Source organism: Chanodichthys erythropterus, chromosome 8 (assembly GCF_024489055.1).
Source record: "Chanodichthys erythropterus isolate Z2021 chromosome 8, ASM2448905v1, whole genome shotgun sequence".
Taxonomy (NCBI): Eukaryota; Metazoa; Chordata; class Actinopteri; order Cypriniformes; family Xenocyprididae; genus Chanodichthys; species Chanodichthys erythropterus.
Genome location: NC_090228.1, coordinates 13,696,548 through 13,716,243, shown reverse-complemented (window position 1 = coordinate 13,716,243; position 19,696 = coordinate 13,696,548). Strand labels below are relative to the sequence as shown.

At 38.9% G+C, this 19,696-nt stretch overlaps 1 protein-coding gene across 7 annotated transcripts in view; it reads left to right on the top strand.

Moving 5' to 3' along the window:
- The window catches only part of atp2b1a (ATPase plasma membrane Ca2+ transporting 1a), a 38,869-nt gene that overhangs the window by 14,494 nt on the left and 4,679 nt on the right, over positions 1-19,696 (top strand). For 6 of the 7 annotated variants that reach the window (XM_067391885.1, XM_067391883.1, XM_067391882.1 and 3 more), the window contains 19 exons: positions 4,108-4,305; positions 4,396-4,653; positions 4,861-4,986; positions 6,020-6,181; positions 7,540-7,578; positions 8,989-9,141; positions 10,567-10,781; positions 11,117-11,359; positions 12,255-12,496; positions 12,792-13,029; positions 14,973-15,152; positions 15,239-15,326; positions 15,418-15,524; positions 15,641-15,832; positions 17,359-17,572; positions 17,864-18,075; positions 18,218-18,325; positions 18,521-18,709; positions 19,119-19,205. In XM_067391885.1, coding sequence (XP_067247986.1) covers positions 4,108-4,305; positions 4,396-4,653; positions 4,861-4,986; positions 6,020-6,181; positions 7,540-7,578; positions 8,989-9,141; positions 10,567-10,781; positions 11,117-11,359; positions 12,255-12,496; positions 12,792-13,029; positions 14,973-15,152; positions 15,239-15,326; positions 15,418-15,524; positions 15,641-15,832; positions 17,359-17,572; positions 17,864-18,075; positions 18,218-18,325; positions 18,521-18,709; positions 19,119-19,205 — 3,251 coding nt within the window. The remainder of the gene's footprint in view (positions 1-4,107; positions 4,306-4,395; positions 4,654-4,860; positions 4,987-6,019; positions 6,182-7,539; positions 7,579-8,988; positions 9,142-10,566; positions 10,782-11,116; positions 11,360-12,254; positions 12,497-12,791; positions 13,030-14,972; positions 15,153-15,238; positions 15,327-15,417; positions 15,525-15,640; positions 15,833-17,358; positions 17,573-17,863; positions 18,076-18,217; positions 18,326-18,520; positions 18,710-19,118; positions 19,206-19,696) is intronic. The other variant, XM_067391889.1, reaches the window with a different exon arrangement.

The window sequence follows — 19,696 nt, the reverse complement described above, 5'->3', positions numbered from 1 at the left end:
GGCCGATGATTTGTTTTAACCAATGGGATTTTTAATTGAAAAGGGCTACTAGTATACATGACTCCCTTTAATGGGCCCTCAGGACAAACCTTACTGGGCCAGTAAGAGTTAAAAAAAAAAAGGACATAATACAAATATTTCTGAAGGATATCTCAGAAAAGATTTAACTGCTTAAATCAAGTGGAAGGTGATGTTTGTAAGGTATACAACCCGCCGCAAGCTTCATCCAGTACTCTTAATACTATATGACCCAGGCTTTGGCACTATCTTAAGTGTGTTAAAGGTAAAGTGTGTGTTTTCTTTTATCTCCCCTTTATAAACAAGAGATTTGTAGGTTGATTTCCATGAAAAGTGGATACTTCAAAACATTGCTCTGTTTGTTTGAGCATCCTAGCCAGACCGACACAGCAACATTGGCCCGAATGATAGTGGAAGTTGGAGACCGAATTGTCTAAATGGACAGAAAAGACACATTTTTCATTTAAAGGGTTAGTTCACCAAAAATGAATTACTCACCCTCATGTTGTTCCAAACCTGTGAGACATTTGTTCATCTTCTGAACACAAATTAAGATATTTTTGATAAAATCTGAGAGCTCATAGACAGCAATTTTTTTTACCACTTTCAAGACCCAGAAAGATATTAGACATCGTTAAAATAGTCCATGTGACTGCGGTGGTTCAACCTTAATGTTATGAAGCGACTAGAATACTTTTTGCAAGCATACTTTTAATCTCTTCCCTCTCAGTCTACTACGCTGTTTACATTGTAGACAGTGCAGCGATTCCAGGTTCTACGTCAGAACGTCGACGCTGTACACGTGAGCGGCACGACGCATGTGTGTCATTCTGACACAGGAGCTGGCCAATACTGAGTCGGCGTTCTGGTGTAGAACGTGGAAGTGCTGCACTGTGTCTACAACATAAACAGCGTAGGAGACTTTTTTTTGTTTTTGCGCACAAAGAATTTTATTCGCTTCATTACATTAAGGTTGAACCACTGTAGTCACATGGACTGTTTTAACAATGTCTTTACTACCTTTCTTGGCCTTGAAAGTGGTGATTAATTTGCTGTCTATGGAGGGGTCGGAAAGCTCTCGGATTTCATAAAAAATATCTTAATTTGTGTTCCGAAGATGAACAAAGGTCTTACGGGTTTGGAATGACATGAGGGTGAGTAATAAATGACAGAAATTTTGATTTTGGGTGAACTAACCCTTTAAGTGTAGCTGCACCTGTCAGAAATATCCTTCTGTCTTGAGTGCTTACTATAGATGTTAGTAAAAAAAAAAAAAAAAAAAATGAAATATTGCATCTAAAATTTAACCAGCGTGGGAGATCACTAGAATGATGTGTTTGTGAGGTATACAAAGCCATCGCTCATAATTTGCTTTGTTGATGTCTGTATATTGAATGGGTTGATGAGCATAGTTATTTATTATTTAATGTTTTCTCTTGTCTTGTCTAGCTTGTTAAATATTTATTGAAAATTCTGTTAATAATTTACCTCATTTCTTTCCTGAATTAACGCATTATAGATTAGCAAAACATTTGCTTCTCCATAGAGGCCCCTGTTTTTGTGGCTGTCAAGGTCTCAGGTGAAAATAGAAACTGACGTCAAATGATTTGGTCTCCTTTGGGGAAAATGCAAAAACCTTGGAGGCTTCACAGCAATTAGTGCAAATGCTAGTTTTAGGTTTACAACACCTAAAACGTATTAGTACTTCCAGCAATCACAGCGCTACTTCTACGTTCAATAGCATGCAAATGAATAATTAGCTGTCTAAATGCCCATGTTTTGATGGTCTTAGTTTTTTTTTTTTCTTGTTTAATCTTCGCCTCAGTGATGCTTCAGACTAGCTAGACATGATCTGGAGTGAGAGTGGAATTGGGATGTGTACTGCAGCATAAATGCATTTTTGACAGAGGCGTAAGACCTGACTCATCTGCTCCTTAGCCCACTCTCCAAGCAGGAAGAGAGAATGTAATCCTCAGCCTCAATTTCCACACTACCCAAACCTGGATTTAATGCACTGGCGTTGAAGCAGGCAGAAGTTTTCAGCAGTTTGCTGCCATCATCAAGAAGTATTGATTACCATAGCAAACATTTTTAGTTTGCTTCATTTTTGTTTTCTCTTTCTCTTTGGCTTCTGTGATTTTCAGAATATATGTATACATTTCATTGCTGAAGTCATCTAAAATCCTGTTTAAAGTTCATTCCCTCTGTTTAGTCAAAATGCACCAGTGTTGCATGACATTGACCCCAACAAAACTTATTTTTTATTACAATCACAAAGATCGTAACATTCAGATTGTTCCGTGAAATAGTTTCCACTAAAATAGTAATGGCTCAAGACAAAGAAATGGCAAGTAACAAATTGAATTAAACATGAAATAGAAAGACTTAAATCACATTCTCCTGTAAAACATGCTCTCAATAATCTTACAACTTCGAAAAATCTTTTTTTTTTTTACTGTATTGGTTGAACATAGTGCTAGCATCGAGAAATTAGTCAACATATTTTCATTTACGCATTTGGCAGATGCTTTTATCCATATCGACTTGCATTGCATTCAAGGTATACATTTTATCAGTTCATGCCTTCTTTGGGAATCAAACCAATGACCTCTACTATTTGAGCTACAGGAATTCCCATGTATACCTTAAATTCTGTGTAAGTTGCTTATCATCGGTCAAATGAATTCATTAATGCAAATTTCGCAGACTCTATAGTTGTCCAGACAAAAAGCTCTTTGGTTTTGTGGTCAAAAGCTGAGTGTAATCCAGTAGCACAAATGTGCTTTTGAGACACTGAGTGTTAATATGCGGTGAAACCTTTTGCTCAATGGGAGACAGCAAGAGCCAAGCGGCTCTATGGCTTTGCTGAGTAATGTGGAGGATGTTGTCATGACAATGGGCTCTGCTGACCAGGCTACTCTCTGGTCTGGCAGGCAAACCATCCTGTTCAGTCACACATACACATTCATTTTGACGCCCAGACACTAGATGCATAAACGCACACACTCATGCATGGTTTTTGTCCGCATGGCTCATTCACTACATGCTTTCTTTGTCTCTTAATATGTGATGAGTGTGAGTGAACTGAATGCACATACCTTGACTTCTTTGAATACCTGCTTTGAATATAGAGAGTTATTCAAATAGGCAAACCAGAGGACTGCTGTCAAACCAGTGCATTTGAATGATTCCTGTGAATGAGTGTACGATGAACCCAACATTTGTTTTTGTACTGTTAGTTTTGGCATTGGGCCTGGATTAACTAAGTTTTCACACCCAGGAAATGTTCAGGATCTTGTCAAAATCCCCACACGCTTTACTGCTGTACGGCCAGTATTAATGGATTAGCTGTGCTAATAGCTCCTAATCGATGAAATACAAAAGATTGTAAGCCTTTTTTGTAAATGTATTTTTTTTTCTAACAAAGAGTTTAGCCTGGACATGAACAGATATGGCTGAAATTGTTACCTGTTCTGTCAGACATCCATAAAAACATTAGTAGAATAATGCAATATTGTTGTTCTACTGCCGTTCAAAAGTTTTGGGTCAGCAAGATTTGAAAGAAATTAATATTTTTATTCAGCAAGGATGCATTAAATTGGTCAAAAGTGACAGTAAAGACATTTTATAATGTTACAAAAGAGATTTATTTAAATTAATGCTTATCTCTTGAACTTTCAATTCATCAATGAATCCTGAAAAAAATGTAACACTGTTTCCAAAAAAATATTAAGCAGCACAACTGTTTTCAGCATTGATAATAAATGTTTCTTGAGAAAAGTTATTAGAATTAGAATGATTTTATATAGGATCATGTGACACTGAATACTGGAGTAATACATTTACATTGTAAAACGTATTCAAACAGGAAATGGTTATTTTAAGTTATAATATACTCTTCTCTGTGACCTTTTGGTTTTATTCTGAAAGACTTTATCTCTAAGCTACTGTCGCTGACCCACAGGCCTTTTCTTCCTCACTAATCCTGACTTTCATAGAAACTCATTAAGTATCGTATGCTGCTATATAAGAAGGGCTGTGTACTTGAATTACTAACTTTGTGTTTCTTTCTCATTCTTTTTCTTCCAGGATTAAGCGGGCAGCCCTTAGATATTGATAAAAGAAAAGAAGCATTTGGACAGAACTTTATACCTCCGAAAAAGCCAAAAACCTTTCTTCAGTTAGTATGGGAAGCATTACAAGACGTAACATTGATTATTTTGGAAGTGGCAGCAATAGTTTCTTTAGGCCTTTCTTTTTATAAACCTCCGGATTCAGAAAGTAAAAGTAAGTAACCTATTTATTTCTTTCTGCTTTATTTATAGCTTATCATCTCAATGTCCTGAGCTGAGTTTTATTGTGTCTGTGCGTGTGCAGATTGCGGGAATGCAGCGGGTGGAGTAGAGGATGAGGGAGAATCTGAGGCTGGATGGATAGAAGGAGCAGCGATCCTCCTGTCTGTTATTTGCGTGGTGCTCGTAACAGCATTTAATGACTGGAGCAAGGAGAAACAGTTTCGTGGCTTACAGAGCCGCATAGAACAAGAACAAAAGTTTACGGTGGTTCGGGGAGGGCAAGTCATTCCGATCCCTGTGGCCGAGATTGTCGTCGGGGACATTGCACAAATTAAATATGGTAAGCTGACATTAATTTGCTGAGATCTCTCATTTCCTTTTTAGAGGGAAGTCAAAAGTGCCAGTATAACATTTAAAAAATGTGACTCTACCAGTCAACATTCCATTGGTGTGGATTGATTATTACCTTTTCCTGTATAGTTGAAATAAATACAAAAAAATGCCGACAGAAATGAACACTATGGTGATGGAATGCCTTCTTTGTCAGGTGACCTCCTGCCTGCTGATGGCGTTCTCATCCAGGGCAATGACCTCAAAATAGATGAGAGCTCCTTAACCGGAGAGTCTGACCATGTGAAGAAATCGTTGGAGAAAGATCCTTTGCTGCTGTCAGGTGGGACATGAAGATACAATCCACAGCGACTTCAACAGATCATTAGTGTTAATGTAAAACAAACTTTTTTCTTTCTTTTTTTTTTTTTGCATTTAGCATTAGAATTTTTATCATTTCCTGTCCTGTCAATCCTCTACCCAAAACTCAAGTCAAACCAAATTAATGACCAGCTTGGGAGTTCAGACGTTGGCTATGTAGGACCTGCTCCCTCTCAGCAGGGCTATTGCACATCTTCAGCTAATCCCATTTTATGAAAGCTAGCTGATCCTCTGATAGAATGACATTGCTGTCTGCCATCCCAGAGGAGATGAAGGGGGATTTGTGAGCCTGAGTGGGCACTCCTCCAGCAGAGCTTGCGTTAGCACGCTGAGTCTACCCTAGCAGAAACCGCTCCCTGACATTTTTTTATAGACCCCCTCCTCAAGCCTAAATAATTGCAGAGGGCTGCATTCAAAGTCAAAATGGGGGGCAGAAAAATGGCCAGTCATTTCCGTTTTTTTAAAGCACAATGAGAAAATGCCATCAACTAGTGCTCATAGAGCCTAATAAAAAATCAGAAGACCTACCTGTTTGGGTTTTTATTCTGTTTTAGAGTGCTAAAAATGATTACCTTCTCACCAAATGAGAGTAGTGTTGTCAAAAGTACTGATGAAGAGCGTCATTGATGCCTATTGATGATTGTAGCCAATCACAGACATATCTGATGAGCGCGTGAACACAACGGCCAATCAGAGATGTTTACGAATCCGCTCAACAGCACTCAAAGTATCACATTTTTAAAATTTCAGTGCCAACTTGGTACCGAAGTCAGTACTTTTGACAATACTAAATGAGACTGAGCCCAAAATTTTCAGGACTTGCACCCAAATTTTCAAGAGCAAGTTTTATGTGGACTAAACTCTGAATAACTAGTTGTCATAAAGCTGAGCTGTTTGTCATCTGATGGTTTGTCACATATTTAGTCTTTCACATATTTGTGTTCTGGACCATTACCTTTCTCTGACCCTTATTCACCTCATCCTCCTCTGTGCAGGTACTCATGTCATGGAAGGTTCCGGAAAAATGGTGGTCACTGCTGTCGGAGTCAATTCCCAAACTGGAATCATCTTCACGTTATTGGGGGCGGCAGAAGATGACGAGGATGAGGAGGAGGAGAAGAAGAAAAAAGAAAAAGAGAAAAAGAAAGAGAAGAAAAGTAAGTTGTCTGTATTATTTGGTGTCTTTTTAAGGCTCCGATATACTCGCGGCAAGTTATTTTTCGTTCTTTGCTTAGTGGTAAAGCGAAGTTCAAAATGTGTGACCAGCGAATACTGTTAGTGAACATCCGACGCCTACCCATGCTCCTGAGAACGACGTTTAGAATGAATATAGATAAATAAACGCACAACAAAATTAAGAAAACAAGCTTTTTTTTTTTAATTAAACATAAGAAAAGCATCTGATCATAGCAACGTGCATATGTTTGCATGAGCTTTACAATTCGCCACTCTAGCAGTCATGTCACTTATTTATATAGCACTTTATACAATAGATTGCTCAAAATCAAGCAGCTTTACCATATTAAACATGGAAAACAGTGTCAGTGTCTTATTTTTTCAGAAGTACAACTTCATTTTATACTATAAACCTGCTCTCCAGTGTGTTCATATTTTCAGTCGCTGACATCTGACCTCGACAGACTGAATCGGAGGAATGAACCAGAAAAGTTTTCCATGTGAAAGAAGGCAGAGCCTCTGCACAAACCTACCTATTATGTAATTGCCACAGACCAATGGTAGTACAAAGGTGTTTTTCAGCCATAGGATGCGGTTTCAAACTCCCAAAACGAACTTAGTTTTGGCCTGATTTTGTTCGAAATGACGTCCCATCAGTTCGTTCTTTGATTTCGCTTGAAGTATATCGGGGCCTTTAGTCTGCCTCAGAAACTAAAATAGACCAACCAGTGGCCTTTTCAGTCTGTAGCTACTGTGGCTGCAGAGAGATGAATTGAATAGGCTATGTGTGTGTGTGTGTGTGTGTGTTCCTGCGTTCATGAAAATGTGCTTTTATCTATTTCAGAAGAGAGTTGGGTTTTTTTTATTTTTTTTATTAAATTTAGCAGTTTTTTCTCTCTGGTATAAAATGTCTGAAGCAGTGACTCATAGAAAAGTGTAACGATTTCTTGTGCACTCCATTAAGTAACTGCCATTTAATGCATTCCTGCAGCCTGTGACTCGTGTGTTGGGGCTCCAAATGAGTGCCTGCAGATACATGAATATTTCAGTACTTTCAGAGTTTGGGCCTCAAGTTGCTGTTCAGTGACGTTGCACCTTTTTGCAATTTTGTGCGTTCGCGGTCTAGCCACTGCAGTGGATTTGCAAGCCTCATGAGATCGTGGCACACATCTGTTCGTAAATATTCGAGGGCCTTTTCCCATCCTGTTAAATCAAAGAGAAGATTTGCATAATTGGAAATATGTTTAAATGTGCTGCAGAACCGTCGCTTGCATAATGGTGAATAATGAATAAATTAGTGAGTGTTTGTTATGTGGCTTCTCTTTCTCTGTCTATACAGATAAAAAGCAGGATGGCTCTGTGGAGAACAGAAAGAAAGGTGAGGAACCCTATTGACTTAATGACATAATGAACACCATATTGGCTTAGCAGGCCACCCTCTTACATGCTGCAGCCTGCATTAAAACCATCGCCTTAACCCATTAGTGCTATTGGATCTTCATTAAAGCTTATCCACACTTCTGAGGTGCAAAGAAGTGTGTGTGTGTGTAGCATTGAGAGGTTAGGTTGGTTTTGTGAGTGTTTTGGAGCCCATTCAAAAGTTTGGGTCAGTAAGATTTTGAAACGAATAAATACTTCTATTCAGCAAGAATGCATTAGTGAGATTTTACCTGTTTCAAAAGAGTTCTGTTTCAAATAAATGCCGTTCTTTTTATTGAAAGAATCCTAAAAAATGTATTAAGCAGCACAACTGATTTCAATATTTATAAGAAATGTTTCTTGAGCACCAGAACAGCATGATTTCTGAAGGGTCATATGACATTGAAGCTGCTGAAAATTCAGCTTTGCCAGCACAGGAATAAATTACATTTTAAAAATGTATTAAAATAGAAAACCGTTATTTTAAATTGTAATAATATTTCACAATATTACCGTTTTACTATATTTTTAATGAAATGTATGCAGCCTTGTTGAGCATAAGAGACTTCTTTAAAAAAAATTTTACCGACCTCAAACGCTTGAATAGGAGTGTGCAGATATGTGCACCTGTCTTGAGCCTGCATTCAGGCGTCTACAAACTCTTGTAGCCCTTACTCTAAAAGTAGAGCACACTGAAGTCCTGGCTACAGATCGCCCTGCCAGAAATGAGTTTTAATCCACCAGACTAGCGTTACAGCTTTGTTAGTATGGTGCAGCAACACAGCACAGTAGAATAGCAGTTCCACGTCGCCCCTTAACCCCCGCTAATTCAGACGCAGTCGCATTACCTCACATCACACACCCGTTAAATCCTGCACACAAGCCGACTACGTCACGCTTCAGCAGCATCAGATGAAGATACCCTGTTGCGTGCTTGTCCGTATGATTGCACGCATGCTGAGATCTTTGTTTGTGTGATGTCACCTCACTGGCAGGCTGTACTTTCAGCACGCTGAGCGATGGCCTTGAGATCAGGCTAAGTGTGTGCATGTCATTTTTTATAGCCGATAGTGATGAAAGTGATGGGCTGGACATCTGTGTGTGGCACTGAGGTTATATGTCTCCTAGGTTACTTGGTCACATCGGTTTGCATGTAGCTTTTAAATGCGAGGACGATCTTGAGCTTTGTTTTTGAAGACTGTAGTAAAATTATCGTTCATTTATAATCACTATTATAATTAATCTTAATTATATTCGTCGTGGAGGAAGTACCACAATTTAATTAGAAAATGCTTCCTGTGGTCCGAGCAGTGATAATTCCTGTGCCCACTACATATTCACTGTTTTCTCTCTTTTTTTTTTTTTGTAGCTAAAGCCCAGGATGGTGCCGCAATGGAGATGCAGCCTCTAAACAGTGATGAGGCTGAGGGTGAGGAGAAGAGAAAATCCAACTTGCCAAAGAAAGAGAAATCGGTCTTGCAAGGAAAGCTGACCAAATTAGCGGTCCAAATCGGAAAAGCAGGTAAGCATGCTTGCTTTGAGGGCATCTAAATGCTAGTGTCCTCCTAAAAGTTGGCAAAATGACACTTTAGTGGGTAGATGCTTTTAAAATCTACAGTCTTTTTCTTCTGGGAAAACTAGCCAAATATGTTGATGACTCATCCTGCATTTCACAGATTTTTGTCAAATCAAATGCTTTTTAATAATGGAAAAATCCCTCAAGGCCCATTCACACCAAGAATGATAACTATAAAGATAACTACAATGATAGCTATTTTTGCATCCACACCAACAAACTATAACGGTCTGTTTATTTTAAGTTCATGCGCTGTGGTTTTCAAAGTGTATACACGTTTTTAATGTGCTTGTTGCATTTACACAGCTTTAACCAGCAAATGTCCTCAGCATGCTATGTTTCCAGTGAATAGCTAGTGTAATCAATCTAATCTTACAGAATTTAGTTGACTATGTCAGTGTAGTGGAATAAAAACAACGCCTAGTCTTTTTAACTGCAACTTCAAAGGAAGCAAGACAATGTTGTTAAAATTAGCACTGGATACCTGAGGTCATTTTTTAATGTTATACTGTTTGCTAGCCTGGCATAATGATCTCATCGTTAATACTTCTCACCGTTTATTCTGATGGTGTGACCGATTGTTTTCCATATATCCATTTTCTTTAAAGTATCCTTGAAAAGGGGGTTTGACTTGTGGTGGACTTCGGTGATTAACTTCTCCGCAATGTCGTCTGCCATTTTAAATGTGCGAGCCCTTAAATTAGAATGGATTCTTATTGGCTGTCGATGTTTTATCGATCAATTGCTGTAAAAAAAACATTCTGAAAGTGATCCCACCTATCTCTATATTGTTATAGCTGTGTTGTGGACAGGGCTATTCTTTTATATTTAGAATGATTTTTACTACTGTATCTTTATGGTTACCTTTATAGTTATCATTCTTGGTGTGAACGGGCCTTAATACCTTCCTAGGGTAAGAAAAATAATCTTATTTCAAACCGAAAACAAGGTTATTTTGCCTACCCCATTGGCAGATTATTTTGCTTATTTTAAGGAACAACTCGCATAATTTTACTTTTTTTCTTTTTTTCTTCTGAAAACAAGACAATATTTTTTCTTGTCTAGAAAATGTTTCTTGATTTTTGGACTGGAAACAAGACAAAACAAATCTAAGTAAGAAAAGCATTTTTTTTGCAGTGTAGTTTCGTGGCTGTGACATAACTAAAGCCTGTTGGCTATTTAAAAATGGATGTCTCAACAAACTTCTGGTTTCAATTGGACATATGTCAACACAGAACATTTGTCAAGCGCGACTTTGTGAGGTCTCGAAGCCTAACAGTCAATCTCACAGTGGTAATGGTTTTTGCTGGGACGTCAGATGTGTGCTGCAGCATGGGCTTTAGAGGTGTAAATGTATGTGTCTCTGTGCAGGTCTGGTAATGTCAGCCATCACAGTGATCATCTTGGTGGTGCTCTTCGTGGTGGACACTTTCTGGGTCCAAGGACTTCCTTGGGAAAAAGAATGCACGCCCGTCTACATCCAGTTTTTTGTTAAGTTCTTTATCATCGGTGTGACTGTGCTGGTGGTGGCTGTCCCTGAGGGTCTTCCGCTGGCTGTAACCATCTCGCTGGCTTACTCTGTCAAAGTATGACCCTACGTTTTCTGTTTAAATGTTCATGGTTTTCATGACGTGTCTTTATTGGCCATCTTAGAGATGTGACGTTAGCCATTTGTTCTGACAATGTACAATATAAGCTGATCTAATAATCACGATCTCTTTTCACATATCGCATTTATTACACGCCCCCTTGTTGCTGTTACAGTAATATTACTTCCCTGGATTTCTGCCATTTAATTGGGGATTAGTGGACTTTCCTGTTTAATCTTGCGCTCAATCTGTTTATTGTTTATCAATCTGTTTATCACCTCCCCCGCCCCAACCAAATTTTTTCATTGTTTTACTTTGATGCTGTATTTCAGAAAATGATGAAAGACAATAATTTGGTGAGGCATCTTGATGCCTGTGAAACCATGGGCAATGCCACAGCCATCTGTTCAGATAAGACAGGGACTCTGACTATGAACCGGATGAAAGTTGTTCAGGTCAATATCGCTGACAAGCACTACAAGAAAGTCCCTGAGCCTGATGTCATTCCTGCCAGCATTATGGACCTGCTCACAGTGGGCATCAGTGTAAACTGTGCTTACACCACCAAAATCATGGTGAGTCCCTAAACAAACAATACCCATAAAATGATTTTCATCAAAATAGTTTTTTTTTTTTTTTTGAGCATTTTTATCTACACATTGTCAGTCAATAATGACTTGATTTAAAACTAAAATGACAACATAAACATAACCCTAACAAAAATTAAAATTGAAAATATATAAAAATAAAAGCTAATTCGAAATAATAATAATAATAATAATAATAGCATATAAATAATACCAAAGTCCCTTTAAGACAAGTCATTTCGCTCGGCGGCCATCTTTGAAACGCCTCTCGGGCATCCTGGGCATCATGCAATCTTTTTGAATGGGGAAACATCAAATTCTCCAAAACTGTTCGCCAACCTTACGATTAAATTTCATATTTGAAATCACCAATGAAATCTAAACAACCGGCTCATAAATTTAGTTTCTAAACGCTCGAATCATGACAAAAAACTGTATTTTTCAGGCTGGATCAAGCTAATGCACACGCGGGCTCTTCTAAGGTGCGCGTTTGACTCTTTCAATTGAAACTGGTGATTCTAACGGCCGCTGAAGTGACACGATGACTTTAGCAGTCGGCGATTTTCTCTTATTTAGATTTTTCCACCATATTGCGCGTAACACTTTCTCCCATTCAAAACAATACGAGTGACACGTCTTGTGTTATTCTATAGTCTTTGATAATACTAAACAGATTATCTTACAAGCTTTAAGTACCCCTTAAGGGGTTCATTATGAGTCAGGAATGACTGAAATTAAATAACAGTATATCAAAATGCAGTATCTTTTACTAATATTGATTTGCGCAGTTTAGGACCAGTGGCTGAATTAAAAACATTTTGCAAGATGTTTTAAAGCATATTACAGTTTTTACGATTTTTAACTAGTTTATCTTTTCTTCCAGCCCCCTGAGAAGGAGGGAGGCCTGAATCGTCAGGTGGGCAACAAAACTGAATGTGCCTTGCTGGGCTTTGCCATGGACTTGAAAAAAGACTATCAAGCAATCCGCAACGAAATCCCTGAAGAGAAGCTTTACAAAGTCTACACCTTTAACTCCGTCAGGAAATCCATGAGCACCGTGCTAAAGAATGCTGACGGAAGCTTCCGGATGTTCAGCAAAGGAGCCTCTGAGATTCTGCTGAAGAAGTATGCCATGCTCAATCATAAATGCTTGGTTTGGTCATTGTTAATGGCTTGGCACCACTTCACCTCTTTGCATCTCATAGGATGAGTAAAACATTGTAGTATTCTAGAGCTTTTCTTAAAGAGTGTGTGAGAGGTGTTTCTGCAAACTTGATTGGCAGATCAAAAGCTTCACCTCCCCCTCCAAAGCCCCTAGGCTGTGTTACTGATAGATTTCCCCAGAGAAATTACTTGGATGGCTTAGTTGCTATGTGCTGTTGGGTATATGCAATATCTTACCTTCTCTCTCCTCACCCAGGTGTTTTAAAATCCTGACAGCGACGGGTGAGGCAAAGGTTTTCCGGCCCAGGGACCGAGATGACATGGTGAAGAGAGTGATCGAGCCTATGGCCTCTGAGGGCCTGAGGACCATCTGCCTGGCTTACAGGGACTTCCCTGTTTCTGAAGGAGAACCAGACTGGGATAATGAGAACGAAATCCTCAGCAGGCTTACCTGTGTGTGTATTGTTGGCATTGAAGACCCAGTCAGACCAGAGGTACAAGCCTTAGCCATTTGTAACAAGTTTTCCTTTTTTCTTCAGCACATAGCTTACATTTTACGGTTATATCATTATGTGTAAATATTAGAAAGTCATGCAAGTATTTCCATTTTGCTTAAAGGCTTGTCCTGACAGGAAGCAAGCTGGCACCAGCATGTGTATGCGCGACAAACAGACGGAGCACAATATAATAGGGGCGCAATAATTTGGACTAAAATATTAATTTTTCTAAAATTTAGTTTACATTGAAGACATTAAATTAAAGGCTAAAATTCTACATGTAACATGAAATTTTTTTTTTTTTTTTTAATGAGAGCAGTAACAGAAAAAGGAATATTGTGTTACCTATACCAAAATCTATTTATTTATTTCATACCAAGTATACTTCAAATTCAATAACATATTTATTGACATATCACTTAAGACTTACTGATATAAAATTATAATTAAACTTTATTTGGAGTATTTCTATATTGCACAATGAACATTTCTTAATATTATGCCTAAAAAGTGTTTTAATACCACTATTAATAAGGATTGCATGATCTTTGTATAATATCAGTCTTTAAATGCAAGATATTTAAAGTGTTTTAGGTACACTTTAAATATACTTGCAATAGTTCCACTTTATAGCACCATCATATATACTTAATTATATCTTTAGTTGGACCTCAGCACTATTTCTGCACAAATAAAGTGCATTAAGTACAAAATTAGATGTTCCAATGTAGCAGACTTTAAGTATACCAGTTTAGTATACCAAAAGTACAATTGCAGGATATTTTTATTTAGCACATAAATATGTAAATGTATTTTTAGTATATTTAGCACAAAAAAAGGTATTTCAAAAACTGTAGAAATGCATAACTCTTTTATTTAGAGAAAGAGTCTCTTGCATTAAAATGTGATGTATAGTGTTGTCACAATACCAAAATTATGACTTTGATATGATACCTGACTAAAATACCTTGATTCTGAATCTAAAACAGTAAAAGTAACTGAATAATATGACAGAATTTAAAATTCATTGTTTTATAAATAATAAAAAAATGACTATTTTATTTCATTATAAATAATTTAATATTTAAAAATAATAATAATTTTATAATCACAACATAGTTATTTAATCTTATTTTATCTCTGTTACTATAGCAAAGATGCAATCAAACAATATGATACATTCTATATAAGAAAGATACAAATGAAATAAACAATGCTTTACATTTTTCAGGTAGGCTACAGTAGGTCTATTTAATAGTAGCATTCAAGTTAGAAATTAAATAATCTAATGTAAAAAAAAAAAAAAAAACTGCATAGTCTTCACTCTATAAATTAACTCTACACTGATTCATAAATATATTAAAGTTATTCAGCCAAGCATTGGGTGATTTTCTATTTTCTTTTGTTCTTTGATTAACATTAATCACACAGACAGCAGCTGGTTTATTAGGCTGCTGTCACTTTAGGACCTGCACAGACACTGGAACACATCCGAATTCCTGTTTTGTTCACTAGTAAAGACACACCCAACTCAATCGACTGTTTAGTGAATACTCACCAGGATGTGCATTTTGATGTTTTTGACCATTCAAGGTCAATTATCCATGAAAGAGACCTGAAGCTGCGATCACACCTGTCTATATGCGTTTATTTATTGCTTTCTTTAGAGTTATGCACTGCGCAGATATATTTTACTCCCTGCAGATAGTGGAAACTGAGCTCTGCACAGATGTCTTGACTCCTGCTGTCATGCATCGAAGCAAATTAAAGAAACACGGCTCTTATTAGAATCCTGTCATTCTTAAAGTACCGGTACTAATAAAATTTAATATCGTACCTCTTTTAATAGCAGGGTATCACGATACCTTTCTACTACCTGTATATCGTGCAAAACTAGTCAGATAATAATCGGTCATGCTCACTTATTTTTTCCTGCTCAGGTCCCTGATGCCATTAAAAAGTGCCAGCGTGCTGGAATCACAGTGCGTATGGTCACCGGGGACAACCTTAACACTGCCCGCGCTATAGCAACTAAATGTGGCATCCTGCAGGTAGGAGATGACTTCCTCTGCATTGAGGGCAAAGAGTTCAACCGCCGGATCCGTAATGAAAAGGGAGAGGTGAGAGGCAGTCACACAGCAGGTCTTTACAAACACAGAAGCTCACGAGCTCATAATATGATTTTTTTTTTCTTTTTTTTTTCCAGATTGAACAAGAGCGGATTGACAAAATATGGCCTAAACTCCGGGTGCTGGCGAGATCTTCGCCAACCGACAAGCATACACTAGTCAAAGGTGCTCAGAGACTCCTACAGTATTAGCGATTAATTCTGTTTAAAAAGTATAATGTTGTATAGTTTGTCTTGACAAATGTCTTTTCCTTCAGGTATAATTGACAGTACTGTTTTGGAACAGAGGCAGGTTGTGGCTGTAACAGGAGACGGCACCAATGATGGCCCTGCCTTAAAAAAGGCCGATGTTGGGTTTGCCATGGTATGTGGGTCTACCTGACAGAGCTACAGGAAAAAAAGAAAAAGAATTTTATAAGAAGTCTGTGCACTATATCATGATTTTGAATGGCTTTTATATAGTGTGATTGTTATTCTCAGGGCATTGCCGGCACAGACGTGGCTAAAGAAGCCTCCGATATCATCCTCACTGATGACAACTTCAGCAGCATTGTCAAGGCAGTCATGTGGGGGCGGAATGTGTACGACAGCATTTCAAAATTCCTCCAGTTCCAGCTCACCGTCAATGTGGTGGCTGTGATCGTGGCCTTCACTGGAGCTTGCATCACACAGGTATCACTAAAAAAAACCTCTACTACCATGAAGCACAATACTGCTGTGGCTAACTGAGCTGTTAAACTAAATAGTGCAGTTTTGCGTAAAGGATTGCATCTTAACAGATGCACCGTGGTGGCTGATGGAAGCAGCTGATTGCTACCCATCCTGTGTGAAGTGATTGGAAATTGTAAGTCTGAGGCATGAAGACTTGCAGGCAGTCAGCATGGGATCTGGCACTGCTGTCCACAGGCAAAGCACCAGTCTGAAATGTGCCAGCTCTCCTCTGCTAAATGGAATGATAGTAAGGCTGATTGCAGTTGAGGTCCTGTATTATTGCATAATGAATGGGAGGATCACATTTGTCAGTAGCCAAGGCTGAATGTGGCTTCAAGCCTCAGGTGTTCTGCTTGTTTCCTATGTAATTTTCCCTGGATATTGTGAATGAGCAGACCCACTCAGTATGTGTGCCCGCAAACTCCACCAGAATTTCAGCACCTGTCATTCATGTAGTTCTATGCTTTATGTGTTAATTATTTTGTCGAATCAGATTATTTTTTCAGCTTGGTATTCTAGTGTTTAAATTAAAGCTGCTGTCCGTAACTTTTTTTTTTTTTTTTGGTTAAAAAATGATCCGAAATCAATTTTTCAGCATGTGCACCACCAACTAGTGTTCAAAACTCCTTCTATCCCGATTCACAACGGTAAGCTTGTAATAATGTTTTATAATTTGGGTGGTACTGGTGGGTTTCCGCAGTAAATTTGAGCATGTCGCCGTTTGTGTCTGCATCACGTCTGTAAACGAGTCCCAGCTAGTAGACTATATCACATGTGAGATGGATTCATTTTCTCACAGCAGCTGCAAAAAATAATTATTTTGATGGCGGATTGTATGGTATGACAAATTAATGTTAGAGATTAGATCTGTAGGTAATGCTAATACACACTAAATACACATAGTCACGCAACGCTGATGTTGTTAACATTAACAATTTGAGAAAGTATAACAGTAATAATAATTTTCATGGTTTTATGTGATCCAAGCTAAGCAATCGTTAGATTTAATCACCTTGGGCAGCATGATTTACTGTAATGCTTTTTTCCCCTCAGTCAGAACAAAAGTGGGAGACACGTTACTTACATGTTCAGATGACATTTTCCGTTAAATTCTTATTTTGGTAATACTTCCATGACTACAATCTGTGATTCCAAAGTACAGTACTTTGATTGGTGATTGACAGCAAACATTAGATTCATCCGCGCTAAAGAGTCGCGCCGAGGCACAATGCACGTAAAAATGATAATTCCGCAAACGACTGCAATTGCAGATTTCAAACAGAGATGGTGACAAAGAGGCAAAACTACGGACTGCAGCTTTAATTTTGCGAAATTATGCAGATTTCTCCTGAAAAACTGTGCACAAAATGCAGAAAAGGCAGTACTCATGCAAATGCAGAACTGAGAGGGTGTTTTTGAATGTTATGAAGGTGGCAGCAGTGAATGAGGTCAGAACCGTCACCTTCTGTTCTCTCTCACTCTCCCAGGACTCTCCTTTGAAAGCTGTACAGATGTTATGGGTAAATCTGATTATGGACACATTTGCCTCTTTGGCCTTGGCCACTGAACCCCCCACTGAATCTCTTCTGCTGAGGAAGCCTTACGGCCGTAATAAACCCCTCATCTCCAGGACAATGATGAAGAACATCTTGGGTCATGCAGTCTACCAGCTTACCATCATCTTCACTCTGCTCTTTGCTGGTAAGAACTAACACATGTTCAGGCAACACAGTGATTAAAAGTTAGCCAAGCACATTTTAATAGCATAAAGCAAACGTCCCTGAAAATGGAAGAGCCTGCAGGTTGTGATATTAAAATAATTTAAATAGTTAATAATAGCCAACAATTGTTATTCTGAATTGTTTTGACTGCACCCTGTTTATTGTAACTGCTGTTATATCCTGTATTATGTTATGATGCCTTGAAGATCCATGTCTTTCAAGAGTATTCTTTCTAACACTGCAATGTTTTTACTTTCTGCTCATCTTTCAGGTGAGAAGATATTTGACATTGACAGTGGGCGTAATGCCCCTCTTCACGCTCCCCCCTCTGAGCACTACACCATCGTCTTCAACACCTTTGTGATGATGCAGCTGTTTAATGAAATCAATGCACGGAAGATCCACGGGGAACGAAATGTCTTTGAAGGCATTTTCAATAATTTGATCTTCTGTTCCATCGTCTTTGGGACTTTTGTTATTCAGGTATGTCCACTGTATGATGGCCCATAAACAGAGCACATTGACTACTTAAACATAAATATATATTTTTGAATTAAAAATGCTAGTGTGATCTAAGCATAATGTCATGAACTTGATAAGTGAAAAAAAAAACTTTCCCACTCAGATTGTGATCGTGCAGTTTGGAGGAAAGCCATTCAGCTGTGTGGGGCTGAACATTGAACAGTGGCTTTGGTGTGTCTTCTTGGGCTTTGGATGTCTACTCTGGGGACAGGTGAGCATCATCCGACTATACCTCCTTATATTATAGAAATCAGCTTCTTGTAGCCTGTAAGTTGCACCAATCCAAACTCCTCAAAAGTAATAGAGCAGTGCCCCCTAATGGCAGTGAACTAAATTGCCTAACTGGGAGCATTTTGGTTTTGTTTTTTCCTGTTGCCACTTGATATCTATCTGTGCTCTCATTCAGATCATTTCCTCAATCCCCACGAGTCGGCTGAAGTTCCTGAAGACCGCTGGTCACGGCACGCAGAAGGAGGAAATCCCAGATGAGGAGTTGGAGGAGCTGGACGACCTGGATGAAATCGACCATGCTGAGCGAGAGCTCCGCAGGGGGCAGATCCTTTGGTTCAGAGGCCTCAACCGCATTCAGACTCAGGTAACCTCTCAAAACCGGCGCAACTCCGCAGTCCCCAGTGTCCAAGCTCAGGAGCCCAAACGCCCGCTTTGCTTAATCAGTTTGGTTTTTTATTTCCCCTTCTCTGATTATGGTTTGTGTTAGTACACCCTCCAATCGATTCACCACTTATGGTGACCTTATACTGGAGGAAGAGGGTTTATTAATGCAGTTTATCAGTGCAATAAGCCGATCAATGCTAAAGGCAAATGTCAGGTCAGGTTCTTTTAATTCAGTGCCTTTTTTCTTTCTCAGCTGCTCTGTCTCTGTCTTCTTTTATATGGGTGCCCTTCTTCCTCTATCCCTTCTCTTTTCTCACTTCTTCCTCTGACTCTGTCTTTCTCTCTCATGTGCGTTCTCTGGGCCTATCACACTCTCTGATTCCTTCCAGATGGATGTAGTGAGTGCGTTCCAGAGCGGAATTTCCTTTCAGGCGGCCGTCAGGCGCCAGCCCTCCAGCACCAGCCAACAGCACGATGTAACCAATGTTTCTAGCCCTACACATGTAGCCTTATCTCCTGCTACTGCCTTCAACACCGCTTCTGCCACTGTCGGGTGTGAGTGCGTGTTTATTAGTGCATGACAATTAACATTTCCTCCTCTCGCCTAACGGTCTTCATTCTTCTCCTAATGTCCTTCCTTCTCTCTCGCTCTTTTGTTCGAAACAAACTGTATCTCGAAACATCTTCCACATTGCTTCTCAATGTTAACGGCTGTATATCTTAAGTGTTAAGGTTGAGGTATCTGTGTCTGTGTTTGATGGCTTTGGCTGGGTTTCACCGATGAAGAGTCGTTGTCTAATACCGTCTGGTGTGTCTGCAGCCCTGCGCGTGCTCTCCAGGCTCTTAGTATTCTGCGTGTAAATGTTTTGAGTATACGCCCATGGTCACACTGATAACCCGACCAATCGCACCAAATTGGTCTCATGAATGGGTTTGTGGGGCATTTTAAAGGAGTTGTTGTGGTAAG